This window comes from Alligator sinensis, unplaced genomic scaffold (genome assembly GCF_000455745.1).
Source record: "Alligator sinensis unplaced genomic scaffold, ASM45574v1 scaffold1241_1, whole genome shotgun sequence".
NCBI lineage: Eukaryota > Metazoa > Chordata > Crocodylia > Alligatoridae > Alligator > Alligator sinensis.
Window position 1 is genome coordinate 425,532 of NW_005842202.1, and position 14,988 is coordinate 440,519.

Consider the following 14,988-nt stretch of genomic DNA (forward strand, 5'->3'; position numbering starts at 1 on the left):
GGGGAGCCTCTGACCACCTGGTGTGGAAGCCCACCCTATGCAGCCCCTGAGGTCTTCGAAGGGCAGCAATACGAGGGACCCCAGCTGGATATCTGGGTATCTTGACTTAGTTACTTTTTCACAAGGTTAAAATCACCTTTTAGACCCTGCTAACATCAGAGTCAATCCTGAATTTCTTTTAGGCCACAGACGGTCTGATCTTCTGTAGCTTTATTTCTCTAAACAAAGTCACAAAACGACCAGGTGGCACTACGGTTTTGAAGCCCGAAACCTTGCTTTGCAAAGTCGCTTTGAATTCTAGGTAGGCCCTGAGGTCACACTGCAGGTACACACAAAGTCACTACAGGAGAGAATGTAGTTGCCTAGAAAGCTGCCCCTGTCTCTCTTCTTGGTCTGAGCAGTGATTCCTTCTCCCCTAAGAGTTTGAATCCAGTTAAGGATTTAAATTCTTGACAGGGCTGCAGGAACGGTCTGAGTCAGTAGCATGAGGGGAAGAGAATGAGCCTTGTGCAGGGGAACTGCAGCAGATGCATGCTCTTGATCAGTGATTGCCTTTCCCTGCATGCTGCTTGCATAGAAGAGGACAGAGAAAACAGCTTAAATCTCATGAAGTAAAATAGTCATTATCACAATGCAGCAAAGAGGTCCTTGCATTCTTCATGGCCCTATCAGACCTAATGCCTTTCACTCTTCATTTGTTTCTCATTGTTTTTTTGGTGTCCTGGTACTTTATGATGATGGTCCTGAGGCAGCCAGAGATACGGTGCCATTTGGCAGGCTCTGTTTTGGCACCAGGATTGCAGTGCTGTATTTATCGGAGAGACGCAGACTGATATCAGTCAGTGCTCAGTTTGCAAGCAGGGCAATGCAGAGAAGTTCACCTTGCAGCTGTTCAGCTAAAAAGGTCCACTTTGTTTTCACCAAAAGATGCTTTCCCCAGCCACGCTCTTTTAGAAGGACTAAAGGTTGCAACCCCGCTGGACCCATTAACCTGTGACTCAAATGTGAATCTGTTTACATGCTCCTTGGCCATGCTCAAGGGTAAGAAGAACAGGGGCCATGTTTGAATATGAGAAGTGAATTGCAGAACTTTGGTAAACATTTTGCTAAACTTTTTTTAAGATCCCCAAACGCAAACAGAATCCTCTTACAAACGATGAAAACCACAAGCATGTTTGCTTTCTAAGACGAAACCGCCAAAAAGCAGTTTTCTCTCCCCCCGCCTCGCCCTGCACCAGGACTCGAGTTCAGGATTCTGCATTTCTCCCATGACAGCTGATGGGGGCTGACATCATAGCTCGAGGAACTGGTGCTCAGAAAGTTCTGAGCTTGCAGAGGAACCCACAGTCCTCAGTGCAGACCTCAGCAAATGCGTAGGGAAGGAAATGGATTTACCCTTAAAATCTCGTTACGCTTGCAAAATTAGAGCGTGCTGAGAATCTTTGCCTCTTTCCCTTGACACCCAGTGCAGTGGCTCCCTGTACCAGCTCATGGCATGAACCCCTGGCTGGATACTTCATCTGGGGTGGCACTGTAGTTGATTTTGGCAAATCTTGCAGGAGTTTTCGCTTGCATTGCCAGTTCTCTCACACGCTCAGAAATGGCTCTGGCGGGTGGACACGTTATGTGATCCCTCTAATGAGCCTTCCGCACAGCCAGAGTCGCTAGCTGAGTATCTCATTGCCATCATAGTTTTTGCTAACCCCAGGAGGAGGATTTCCCTCAAGCTTTTGCAAATCAATGGGCATAGAGAAATTGAGGGTTCTGGATTTGGGATGGCTGCGACTCCTATTGTTTGAACAGCATTCAAATGAAGCCAAGAGTGTCTCAGTCTTGCTTAAAGTTGGGGCTCACTCTTCAAGTGCCTTTCAGTCACGTGCGTGGAGTTTTCTGCTAGCAGCCGGAGCTTCTGGCCCATTACATGCCCCAGCTTTGCCTGCTTATCAGCACAAGGTACTGGAAGCCTAGTCATGGGGGTTAACTGTTCCTTGTGCCTAGGGACTTTGGGAAATACAATTCCTTTATTTTCTTTGAAGCTCCTGTTTTCTGCAGCGTGTAGAAGAAGCTGATGTTTCCTGTGGCAGAGTTTGCCTAGAGAGTCTCGCAGACAGTAATGCGCATATGTATTTTGGAAGGTGAAAGTGGGAACGCTCTCTTTTTCTTCCAGAGCATGGGTGTAGTTCTGTACGTCCTAGTTTGTGGAGCATTGCCTTTCGATGGACCTACCCTCCCCATTCTGAGGCAGCGAGTTCTGGAAGGAAGATTCAGGATCCCTTATTTCATGTCAGAAGGTAACAAATCTGTCCTTATGCTTTGGGGATTCAGAGTCCTGGAGATGTCTCTCCATGTGTCCCGCAAAGACCTGGAGATGGGAGGCAAGGCAGCTGGTATTGGCAGCTGGCAGTGTTCTTGGTGTGCCCTGCTGAGTACCAAGTGTCACCTTGTCTCCTGAGTTGGAGGCAGAAAACTCTGAGCTAGTGGCTGACACTGATGCTTCTCAGCGGGGTAGATTAGCCCATGCAGAGATTTGAGCTGTCATGGCTAGATGTCCTCCAGAACCCAAGTTAACATGGGTGGCTCTGCTACACTGCACATGTATCCCGAGTCGGTTGAGGGTGACGGAAAAGATCATAGTTCTAGTGGAATGGCCCCTTCCCTACCGCTGATGAGAAACAGAACCATGTTCCCAAATTCAAGCAGCGATTCTTTCTCATTTTTCCAAGGTATAAACGTTTATTTTAGTCTGGAAAGAGAATGTGATGGAAACAAAATGGCCATCGGCACAGTGCAGATTGGCTTTGCTCTGTTTTGCTTTGATTGCATCTGTTCAGCACAAGCAAAGAGAAGGGGGGAAAAATTCACAAGCAGTTTGTATGACAGATTACCGCAGTCAGATCTCCAGCATTCCAGCATGTTACTCGGAGACCTTGAGATCTCTGCCTTGTCTGATGGGCCCAGCTGTGCTGCATCTCCATTCTCCCTTGCTTCTGATCACAGGCAAGCAGGAGGCAATAATAGCGGCATTGGCCTGCAGGCTGGGACCCCCTTAGACCCTTCTATGTTAAAGGGATCCTGAACCTTACACTTTTTTTTAATTTTCCAGTTTTTAAAAAAAGGCCCATTTCCCTTTAAATCCAGGGTGTCATGAACTCTTTAATCCTCTTTGAAAACATATGTTAGTCTTTCTTTCCCCTTGATAGTGAATGGCCTTTGGTACGAGCCCAAGAACAGCCACACGAGACATACCCAAGGCCCTTCCCTTTAGCCTTCCCCTGTCTCTTGCTTCATGGTCCATGCTCTGCTTTCACAAGATGCATCCAGAGGGCACTCACTACAGAGATTGCAACTAGTGTTAACCTCTTCAAACCACCTGCAGACAACCAGGCTTGAGCGCAGGCAGGCTAGCCTAGAAGCTCAGAGCTTTTTGTGGGCTGACTGCCCTGGTATTCACCCAGCTGCTTGGGTTGGTTTTGCAGCCTGCACCGAGCTCTGTGCTGGTGCGGCTGCACACCCAGCAGTGCCTGACCTAGCTGGCTTAAAGCTAGCTGGGGCTTGTCTACAAGGGCTGCTGTTGCTTCTGAGACTGCAGTGCAGATGCACCCTGGGTTTCACTTCCAGCTCAGCTGTTACTGCTGAAACCAGCTTGCAAGGAGTGGGAAGGGTTGTGAGCCGTTAGCACAGCGCTGAAACCCACTGAGGTAAACACAGGAATAAATAGCCGACAACGTACGCGGGGCTGACCCTGCCTGCCACCGAGGAAGTCCGTTCGTAGCGACAGCGCTGGAGGCACGAAGTGCACCGCTGCAAGCGTGGCTGTTGAGTTTGAAGCTTAATGCACTGTGTTCTCATTACATAAAACTGCAGCCCCAGCTAATGCTACCCTCCTCTTCTGAGCCCTGAAAGATGTTGCAGCTTTAAACCAGGGTTTTCAGTCCTGCCCAGCACTTTGGGGTGTCAGAGAGCAAGAGCAGCCATGTGTGTTCAGAGTCAGTTTTGCAGCCAAAACTTAGAGTGTCTCCATGGGTTTTGAGTGAAAGGTCAGACTCCAAGCCAGTGCCTACACTGCTGCTCAGCTACAGAAGCAGCTTAATCCTTTGAATTTGTGCCTCTGGGGTATGATGTAAAAGAAAGTCCAGTATTCCAACCCCAGTTCATGGCTTTGGGTTAATTATTTCAACCCTCCTGCAGCATTTTTTCCAGCTAGCAGGGGCGGAAGGATGGGTCCTGCCCTGTGTTGCAGAGGTTTGGTGAGACATCATCCCTTAAGGTTGGCACTGCGTTTACAATATAGCAAGTGGCTTCTCAAGGTATTAAGTACTAATGGGACTTTTGGACAGGAGCTGCCTAGGAGTAATGGCCCCACTCACCAACTGGCTCATTTGAAAGGAGTTGATTTTGTTCTTGCTGCACATTCAAGGCCTGGGCTTGAACGATGATTTTAACTTTCAGGAAACTTATTGAGAACAGACACCAGGTAAAAGGAAGGCAGCTTCCTGTTGTTGTTGCTGCCTCAGTAAGTGTCAGATGAGTTGTGTTTGCAGCACAACCCTGTGCTGATGGGGGAGCGGCCTGTTCCTGTCTTAACCTTATTTTTATCCCAACAGAATGCGAGCACCTGATTAGGAGGATGCTGGTCCTAGACCCATCCAAGAGGCTGACAATTGCTCAGATTAAGGAGCACAAGTGGATGCTAATAGAAGTTCCTGTGCAGAGACCCATTCTCTATCCGCAAGGACAGGAGAACGAGCCTTCCATTGGAGAGTATAATGAGCAGGTTTTGCGGCTGATGCACAGCCTTGGAATAGACCAGCAGAAAACGATTGAGGTAAAATCGGCTTCCAGAAAGACTTAACCCCAGGGGGAGCTCGTTCCTGCTTTGCTAGTCTAGGTGTTACCCGAGTTTCCTTGTAATCGTCTTCCCCACACTTGCGACCAAGTCAGACTGCTGGTGTGTCTCTGCACAGACCTTCACCAGGGCTGGCACAAGTCACAGGAGTTTTTGCCCCAGATCCTGAAAAATGTAAGCTTTCTGAAATGTGCAGCAGCCGCTCTATCTAGATCCAGCCCCCAGTTCTTTGTGACTGACAAATGGAAGAGATCAGAGGAGTTTTTCGGGAGTCCCACGTAGGGAATGTTTCCAGTAATGAGAGTGTTTGGCTCATGCTAGGTGTGCTGTGGGCGGATGTTGTGCAGTGCTCCCACAAACAGCTTTATCAGTCCTCCTCAGTCCTGACCTTCAGGCCCAGGCTCCCCCCCATGCAACTTCTGCCAGTTGTAGCAGAAAGCGCGTAGATCATATAAAAAGGGGGGATGGGAAGAAGCAGCCTAACTTTTACTAGTGTTAGGAGTCTGATTTGGAACCCAGCTCAGTGCGTTCATTCTGTATGTCCCAGAGCCTCCATTCCTGCACGCGGATCTTTTAGTTTATTAGGGGTTTGTTTTTAATTGAATTAATATGCTATTCCAGATATTTGGTATTGGGTCACATGGCAATGTATGGTGGAGCAAGCAGAACTGCTTTGCAGTGAGCTACACTACATTTAAATCTGCACTCCATTTAAAATGGCTAGTGGGATGCAGAGAGCGTGTAGCTTACAAGTACCCCTTTTATAAGGATCTTCATGCCAGCAAGGTTGATTCTTAGCCAGACACTGTGCTCCATTAGATTCACAGTGTGGTGTTGGGGAAATCATCGCCTGTCAAATGGAGAGGGGCAAACTCAGAAGTCAAAGTAGCTTGGTTTTCAGCTTCTGAAAGGATGGAGCGTGCATTTCAGAAAAGTCAAAGGGAGCATAAAAGCAGCAAGCAATTGCCAGTGTCTCTCTTGGATTCCAAATCGTGCCTCTGCCCAGAAATAAAAGCTGAAAGGCTCCCTATGGAGTCGGTGCCATCATTTCCTTCAGAACGGGTGGTATTTTTAGCCCGTGTGGAGGCTGCAGGTTTTTAAGTTTCCTGCCGCAAAAGGCTTGTGTCTCAGCACACCAGGACTTAGTGCTCCATTGCCCCGGGGGTGTGGAAGGGGCGCTCTTCATGGTGGAGCCCTAGAATGTGGTCCCCACTGAGATGAGCAGACACCAAGTATCGTGGCAAGGAGGAGCGCAGGCTCTGCACTGATAGGGAAGGCCACCTTAAAACTCAGAGCCACCAAATGTACAGACTGCAAAGTCCTAAGCTGGACCTCCAGCAGCACTCCAGCCTGACCCTGGAAAAACTGCGGTGCTTCAGGGCACAATGTCTGCCCTACAGCTGCTCACTTCCTGGCCTGCCCTTTCTGCATTGAGGTTGTGCCTTAACCAGATATGCAGGCCTCAAGCATAAGTAGTTTGTCTGCAGTCTGCAAGCCAGTACTCAGGAAGGCTTTACTTAAGAAAATAAGCATTATAATGTGGATATCTTTAATGCAAACTATATAGTCAGATATAGATGCAGAAGGTAACTCCCACAGCTTGGGGACTTTGAAAGCAACCTCAAGGCCCAGCTCTGAATATCTATGCAGATGTCCCCACAGCAAGCTCCCACATGCAGCTGCAAATACTTGGTCTTGTCAACTTATAAGGTCCATTGAGTCTTAAGAGGCTGATGCTCTCTTTGCCTGGCCCTTGGCTTGGAACTTCATCTCCTCCAGTTGATCACTGTGGTGCTTGCTTGCAGCCCTGTCACCTTTCAAGTGTTTTGTTTTGATTTTGCTGAAGTGCAGTTTCCACCTACTTCCTTATTTTGTGGTCTTGGAGCCTGGATGTTCAAGTCCTCCCCCCCAGCTTCCCCCCTAGGAACAAGTGAAATGCACATGACGTTGCCTGCATTCAAACCTTTGCACTTCTCTTTTTCAGTCACTGCAGAACAAGAGTTATAACCATTTTGCTGCTATCTATTACCTGTTAGTGGAGAGACTCAAGTCGCATCGGAGCAGCTTCCCCGTGGAGCAGAGGGTCGATGCTCGCCAGCGTCGGCCCAGCACCATTGCTGAACAAACAGTCGCCAAGGTAACTCCTCATTTCAGGCCAAGAAGGGGCTGAGGACCGGACAGGATGCTCTGGTCTAGTGAGGTCTCAGTCCTTGGTATCTCCATGCAGAGGAACCTTTGTCCTTCCTGGGATCCCTAATCCCAAGCATTTGCTGCACATTGTATATGTCTCTCTTGAGAGCCATCTTGAGATAGGCCAGTTATCTGACTGATCTTGTGAGAATTGATCTTATTGTTGGCGGGAACCTCAAATCAGTGTGACACTAGGATCTTTATTGTCACTCCATATAAACAATGAGATGACAGCCCTTTGGAAAGTGGCTGGTTCCCAGACAGCTGGCATTGTGGGACCAGCTACCTTTCTGGTTCATTTTGGTCTGGGGTCACTGGGACATCAGATCAAGTCAGAACTACTCTGTGCAGGGAATTGCCGTGGTTTCATGACCTGAGCTCCCAAGTTGAGCTGCCTTCCTTGCTAAAAGGAGCCTGCTTTCTCCCTTGGAGTAGGGAGCACAGCAAAGGCTATGATACTGATCCCAGAGCTGTTTTGGACTGAGAAGCTATCCAGTAGATGAGATCAGACAACAGGGAGCATGAAGTTCTGGTCTTGCTATTTGGGCATGAGTCACAATCATGGTCTCTGTGACCAGGCTGGGGAAACCAGAGTGGGGAAGGCTCATCCTGGGCAAGGGAATTGGGATGAGTCAGGCGTGGACTAGCTTTGCTTACTGGGGCTTAGCCTACTAGGAGGATGTTGTTTAGCCTTCGATTGATTGGGCATGGGAAGCTTCAAACTTAACTTCTGTTTCTTCACTTGCATGTGCTCATCCACCCCAAAGACTCTGGACACAACTTTTCAGGTGCACCTGGTACTAGGAAAGCCATAAACATGTGAGAGGGTATTCACAGTTTTGAAAGAGAAGGTTTGCACGTTGGAGGATTTGGCGTGCTCTGCTCAGAGTAAACAGGCACGTTTTTTACAGGGGGTTGCAGTGAGATGAGGTCTAATTACCCATTGACTCTGTGCAGCACTATTAAATGCAGGTGTTGTGCGGGGTCTTAGAAATGAGCCAAGACTTGCCCCACCCCTCTTCTCAGTCTCCTTTAGAGCACAGTGGGGAGAAGTAAAGTGTCAGGAGGTGCCCAGGACAAATCATTAGGGCCGAGCTGTCTAGTTTTATATCATGTTACACATAAGGCATTGTTTCCTTGTGGTATCTGAGCTCCAGGTAATCAGACCATACTGCCTTCAGACACGTGGTGCCTCGGGGGTGCCCGTGCTTGTTGCTAAATACATGGTGTTTCTGTTGAGACCAGCGCTGGGTTCTCCTGAGACACAGCAAGTGTCTAATTTCTCTAGGGATCCCTCAGCACAGCTGGCTGAACCTATTGGAGATGGTTCCCCAGAGGTCTGCAAGCTCCTCTGTGCAAGTAGATTCCTTGTGGCGAATAACTAATGATTGAAGAAGCGGGTGTCACATGCTCTTTATCAACATACCCCTGGGAACTAGGTGCTCGCTCCTATGCAGCTGACCCCTCCAGTGCCTCCACTCCAAAGCTGCCTGCTCTCTATCTTTTGCGTTCACTTGCAGAACTGATGGAATCTGTGCAGGCTCCGGGGCACTTCTTTTTTTGCCGCTCCATCACTCACACTTTCTTCCCTGGTGATTTCCTCCAAGACAAACAGGTAGCATCCAGTTTGTCCTGCCTTGTTTCAGTCAGTCCCTTAGAGTTGCTTTTACATTTCTGTCCTCCTTTTCATTAAGGTGCAGAGATACTGCGCTGCCTCTGATTTCCATTAATGCACAACTGGCAACATGAAAGACTTAACCTCATTAATTGAATTGGCCTAAGATGAGTTGTAGATTGTAATAGCATCAAATATATATTCTTTCATGTTCCTGGTTCCTCCCACATGCTGAGTGCTGTTGCATTTAGAGGTGCTTGAGTCTAGTGGCTCTCGGTATTTCTTTCATTCCGGCTGCTTTTCCAGAAGGCAGAGTGGCTCCGGTTTGGGTTGCAGGACATTTTGCTTGGTTTGGATTCCCTGAAGTGGAAGGCATTAAACTGCATCAGGTCTGAAAGCACCAGTCTGGCACATGATTGCCCAAAGAACATACCCATATGCCAGTTGGCAGTTTGAAGGAGACGGCTGAGACACAAATGACATTAGGTGTGTCTGCACTAGAAACTTTGCCACCACTTGCCTATTGAGCCTGCCTCTTGTTCAGCTGTAGAGCTAGGAACCTGGTGTAGGCAAATCTGTGTCCAGCTTTTGTGCTACCATGCTTATGGTAAAATGGTGACGAGTGCCGTCTGCACTACAGCTCCCATCAGTCTTCCCCAGCCTTTGAGTCTGCAGTTAATATTTATTGAGTTTTCCAAATGTCTCATGTGGCTCCTTGGCCCAAGATGTGCGATTGCACCACATCACCCATGCCTGTGTTACACCATCCTATGACTCGCCCTCAGGCTGTGGCAGAGCCACCTCTGCTCGCTGTCCCCAAGGGACAATGGAAGAATTTTGCCCCTTTTTATTCCTTTGTGCAGCACAAATGTCTGGTGTTCATCATTCTACAGCTACTTGCTTTAACGAGCTCAAAAGACTATATGAATGAGGCATTTCTCTGGGAAGAATAGATTATACCCCCTACCTAGGAGCTGGGCTGTGCCTTTAGTGCTCATGACCTCAGTATGCCAGTGGCCTTGAAGAAAGGTTGCTCAAACAGTGTGCATCTCCCTTTATCCAACACAGAACTTGACTAGGGTCAACTAGAGTCAGAGGAGCCCCGGTCATGGGTGTTTGAGATATTTTGCAATGATCTGTGTTTCCTTTTTTCTTAGTTTCCACTTAATTCCATTTGGTTTTGTTACCTCTTGTAGGCACAAGCTGTGGCGGCTTCCGTGAACCTGCGTTCACAGAATGTACGGCTGCTGAGGTCTCCGGGTCTGCCCTCAACTTCTGCTGCAGAAGTCTTCTCCTTCCCCCCATCCAGCTGCCAGGCGGAGTCAGCCTTCATGGAGGAAGAGAGAGTTGATACACCAAAGGTACGTCTTGGAGTTATGCGTCCTTTTCTGTACGTGGGTGCACGCAACAAACTGCCAGAAGGCAAGCGAAGCTAAAGTGCGTTGGCTGGTCTGTGGGAAATGCAGAGGAGTTTGATCAGCTTCCGTCGAGGGGTCAGCTACCTCCTGTTTCTGTGCGCTTCAGGCAGTTATCACAGAGTAACCAATGCTCTGTAACTCTCCTCGTAGTAACTTGTGTGTCCAAGCCCTCGGTCTCTGAAATTATAGGGATATTGGTGCTGTTCATATTGGGACTGCCTAGCACATTTGGTATTAGAAATACCTGCAGCCTCACATGAATTAATTAGAAGCCTGTTCCTTTGCATTTGGGGTATGTCACCTTCATAATGGAAAACGCTTTTGAGCTAGAGCTGGGTTCTCACTCTGTCAACTTCAGTGGATTAACTGTAATTCATACTGGCTCTTTACAGGGCAGGTCCCAGCTGGCCTTGTCTGGTGCATGCTCTTATCCCACAGGAAATAGGAGGTGGCTTAGCCATCAAAGCGGAGCTTTCTGCAGAGAGCTCGATGACCCAAGAAGTCCCTTTTCGTCCTGTGTTCCAGGCTACAAGCCTGCTCTGTGTTCAGTTGTATTTTCATGTCAGAGGAAATATGCCTTATTAACCTCACCGCTTCTTGTAACATCATCCTGAGGCGCAAGGTGAGAAGAGACAGGCCTGATGAATACAGTGCAACTTGTAGACTTGATACAGTCTGGGGGGAGACTGGTTAGTGGGGAAAGGGCAGGTAAGGCTACACATGGCCAAAGAATTCTTTCCACCTACCTCCCCGGATCACGGCATGTCTGTTCTGCGAGGTAGACATTGCACACGCACCCATATTGCACGTGGAGAGGTGAGCGATGGGCAAAAAAGGCAGTCATTGCTCACACCTGCGGTAGCTATACTTATCACCTGCTTATTTACCTGGCTCCCATGGGTCTCATTCAGACTTTCCAAACACGCTGGGCTGCTGTTTAGGAAAACAAATCCGTCTTACCACGCAGGTGTTCCCTACTTCTCAAACGCACGCTGTTCTTCAGTCCTCTTTGTGCCGAGACTGCACAGGTGATATATATATTTATGTTCAAAACAGTAGACAGATGAGGAGAGAAGGCCATATGGAACCTTAAGCATTAGCTTGTATTACTAGCTAAATGTATTTAGGATTTTGTTCTTCTGCTTGGCTTATTATGAATTATAGGAAAATGGGCAGACATAAGCACGATAGCGTATGTATGTGATATTTTTTTTTCTTTTAGTTCTTTTCTCGATGGATAAATAGCCTGCAGGACCTTCAGACTGTCAGAAAATATTAGAACAGCAGCGTCTCAAAGGGCTTGCAGCTGATCTTCTCAGCAAGGCCATTCCTGTAGCTAGAAATGTGTATGAAATCAGCTCTGGAGACCGTGTAGAACTGCAGTCCCATTTAATGGATTTTGTTTCCTGTAATCAGACTGGAAGATTTTGTGTAGGCCTCCCACACCTCCACAGCTAACACACTTAACTGAACTCCCCTAATAGGATGCGACGGCTCCACGGCCATACAACTGTACGGCTACAGCTCCTTTCTCTGCAGGGAGCTGCAATGAAGTGAGCTTGATGCATTTTGCCATCATGCTGGGACATCTGTAGCTGAGAGAGGCAAGCTGGCATGAGGGAGAGAACTTGGGAGCTCTTGTGATGGGGATGCAGGTTGCTCATGGAAATGTTTCTATGAAACCTCATCCTCACGTGCTCATTTTTGTCGTTCTCGCGCATTTGTCACGGGAGCGTGATTTTAATCTTGGCATCGCACATTCAGCCTGATTCGCACCCTGGGCTTTACCTCCCGCTCGCCACTCTGATGGGTTATTACTTGTTGATGGTTAGCTTTCAACAGTAAGATTTATTTTGGATCTTTTTTCCACCTCACTGACCCGAATGGATCCATGCGGAGTCTCTTCCAGCGGAAAGCCTACTGAGTCAGCTGTCTCGCACCACCCTTTACAAAGCAAATTGGACAGCCTAGACCCCCATGCAGAGATGACAGTGTGGGGTCAAGTCATACTTGCCTTAGAGGCATTGCCACAGCTGTGTGCTACAGCACACTGCCACTGTGGGAGACAGGATACTGGGCTCGATGGACCTATGGTCTGACCCAATCCATGACACTCTTATTATGGTCTTATGTGCTTGTCTGTCATGGTTTCTCAACGCATGACCCATATCATTAGTGGACTGCAGAGTGCCACTTGGTCCCATGATGCTGGCTTTCCTCTTCCTTTCCAGCAGCTGAATTGTGTATTAAATATACTGTAAAATATACTATGCTTTCCAAGTAGGAAGCTATATTTGTTGCCATAAAGCTGTTGTTGCCAAAGGGGAAAAGCAGGAGTTTTTGCCTTGCAAAGACTCCATGAAATCCACCGCAGTGATGTTTAAGAACTTTAGATGCATGATGGATAGATGCCCCACAAGTAGGAAGGGAAGGGTCTGCGTGAGAGAGAATCCACTTCATGGAAACAATTTGAGCCACTGACTTAAAATATCAGGCGACAGATCAAGCGGTGTTCTTTGTAAATACCGTCCTTATAGTATCCCACCAGCCCAAAATATTTATAGCTGTTCACCACAGTGCTGTAAATATTTTCCAGAGGCAGTGAAACACAGGCTGCTGCTATGACCATTGTGTCAAATAGCAACTGCCAGTGCTGACAGGCTGTTTTCTAAACGAACAGAAGTTTTCAAAATACCAAAGGGCTGAAAATAATGTTCCCCAATTGACTTATTGCCCTACCACTTTTGCATAGGAGACCACAGACGGTAGTTTTGTCCTATTCATATCTGAACAAAAGACCCTTGCACCTGTACTGACAGTTGCTGTAGTTTTTGTTTGTGCACAAATTTAGTACTGATAAAAGTCCAAGGACCTAAGAGCAGTGGTGAAAGCACAGCAGGGCAGTGGCCGGCTCCTGCCAGCGCACCTCGAGCCTGCAGGTCCAGCCCTGACCTCTCGTGCAAACTGACTCTGACCTGCGGCAGCCTCCCCTCCTGCTCCCTTCCAGTCTGCTGCACTGCCCCATCCAGTTGTCTTGGAGAAGGAGCAGACTTTCTAAAGAACAGGAGCCAGGACCATAGGGGGAACAAACACCCAGCTGAGATTGAACAGCCCAAAGTCATTTCTTTATTAGAATCTGAATCCCCAGCTTGCTTGCTGTGAACATGTGCATGGTGTTACTGGCCCCTAACGTGTGCATTTGGAAAGAGCTGAATGTTTGAGAACAGCCCAGCAGCTGTTTTCAGCCTTTTGGTCGGTGAGTGGTTGCATGATGTCAAAAGTTTAGCCTGTTTTCTTGCCCTACAGTCTGGAAACTATTGGAAGTCAGAACATTATAAAAAATGGCCTTTTTGTATTATTCAATAGATCTACTCTTTGTTTATTCTGAATCGTGGATCTGATTTTGGGTATGGCTGGTATGTGGCTAACCCAGCTGTCAGAAGGGAAGTTGAATTCAATTCTGGACGCTGCAGCAGCAGAGTTGTTAACTAAGTGCTAACTGCAGAATATTTTACTTTTGATGATGCGGGAGGTATGGCAGGACAGAGCTTGGAGATGCTTAATTCTCAGGTGTGAAATATCATTACTTTATTTGCAAACAGGTTGTTTATTCCTAGAGCCAGAGAGGCAAAGGTGGCATGCACTCTGCCACTTTGCAGTGCTGCTTCTCCGAGCCTGTAAGCCGGCATCAGGAAAGCATTCAGTACCTGACTTGTCAGATCACATCTCCCTGGCCACCCCCTTGGTAAATATTAGCTAGCAGTGCTCCTCCACGGTTTACACTGGTACCAGAGCAGCAAGTCCATCCCTGACTGGTACTTCCTGGTGACAAAACATCAAACAATAAATCCTTATTAAGCACGAGAGGAAAAAGACCAACAGGTCTTTCTTTGCAACAAACAGGGTGTGGCTTTCCAATTGCATTAGCTTAATCAAGTTAATTTAGTACAACTGAAAAGCTCTCTTCTCATCCTGCAGCCTAAAGAGTATTGTGTCTGAAGCCGTTCTGGCTGGCCATATTTTAGCCCAGGGGGGAAATTTAGGCTACAACATGGCCAACTAACATGCCTTCAAACATGGCAGCCTGGATCTGACCCCTCAGTAAGAGGTATTTTAATTTTGTTACCTCCACTTTGAATCAGACTTTGCCAGTCAGTGCAGGTCTTGGGACCCATCAGTGTGGCTTTAATAGAGATGTAGCTGCTGGATCTTCCAGTGTGGTGAGCAGTGCCTCTAGGGAGCCATCAGGCTGGCACTTTGAGGCGGGGGGAGTATTTTTGCAGAATCCCCTGTGGCAGCAGGAGGCTCTTTGAGGTCTCTCACTATACGTCTCCCCAGTACAAAAAGTGACAGGAATTGGCTACCTCCCTGTCTTAAACAAAACGCTGGTCCCCTCCCCAAGCCCGCACCGTGACGCCAAGAGGGATTCCAGCAGCTGAAGCCAGGGCAGAGGCTCACAGGACTCTGGGTGTCATCTTCTCTCATGCATTTAATAACTGGAACCCGCAACATTTCCAGCTTGCATTGGGAACAGCTCTACTAGGTGAATACGGCTTTGCTCCAGACCGCATTCAAAGGTTTCAGTCAAGTTTATAGCTCTTGCCTTTTCCTCTAGGCCAGTACGGCTACAACCTGGATACCTAGCTCTATAGAAAATGCTTGGACAAGGGGAATGGTCTTCTGTGCTAAAAAAATAATGATAGTTGGGGCTGTTGGTTAATTTTTTTCCTGTAAAACAAACAATGCGAGCTCTGCAGTGTAGCCCTGGAATGTGACTGACCTCTGCCCGTTCTTGTTTGGTTGCTGTCAGAAAATGACATTAGCACAGGACTGACTAGCATTAGTAAGGAGTGTACGTAAAAGCCCCTTCTTATAACGCAGGTATCCCCCAAACTCCTCAGCCAGGGACTGGATGCGAC

General features: G+C 47.8%; 1 protein-coding gene across 1 annotated transcript in view; it reads left to right on the plus strand.

Annotated features, from left to right (window-relative positions):
• Nucleotides 1–14,988, plus strand: part of SIK2 (salt inducible kinase 2) — a 90,821-nt gene that overhangs the window by 61,216 nt on the left and 14,617 nt on the right. The window contains exons 7-11 of the mRNA XM_025207632.1: nucleotides 1–96; nucleotides 2,168–2,291; nucleotides 4,605–4,825; nucleotides 6,831–6,983; nucleotides 9,848–10,012. The exon at nucleotides 1–96 is cut by the window's left edge and continues 1 nt beyond it. Of these exons, the coding sequence (XP_025063417.1) occupies nucleotides 1–96; nucleotides 2,168–2,291; nucleotides 4,605–4,825; nucleotides 6,831–6,983; nucleotides 9,848–10,012 (759 nt within the window). The remainder of the gene's footprint in view (nucleotides 97–2,167; nucleotides 2,292–4,604; nucleotides 4,826–6,830; nucleotides 6,984–9,847; nucleotides 10,013–14,988) is intronic.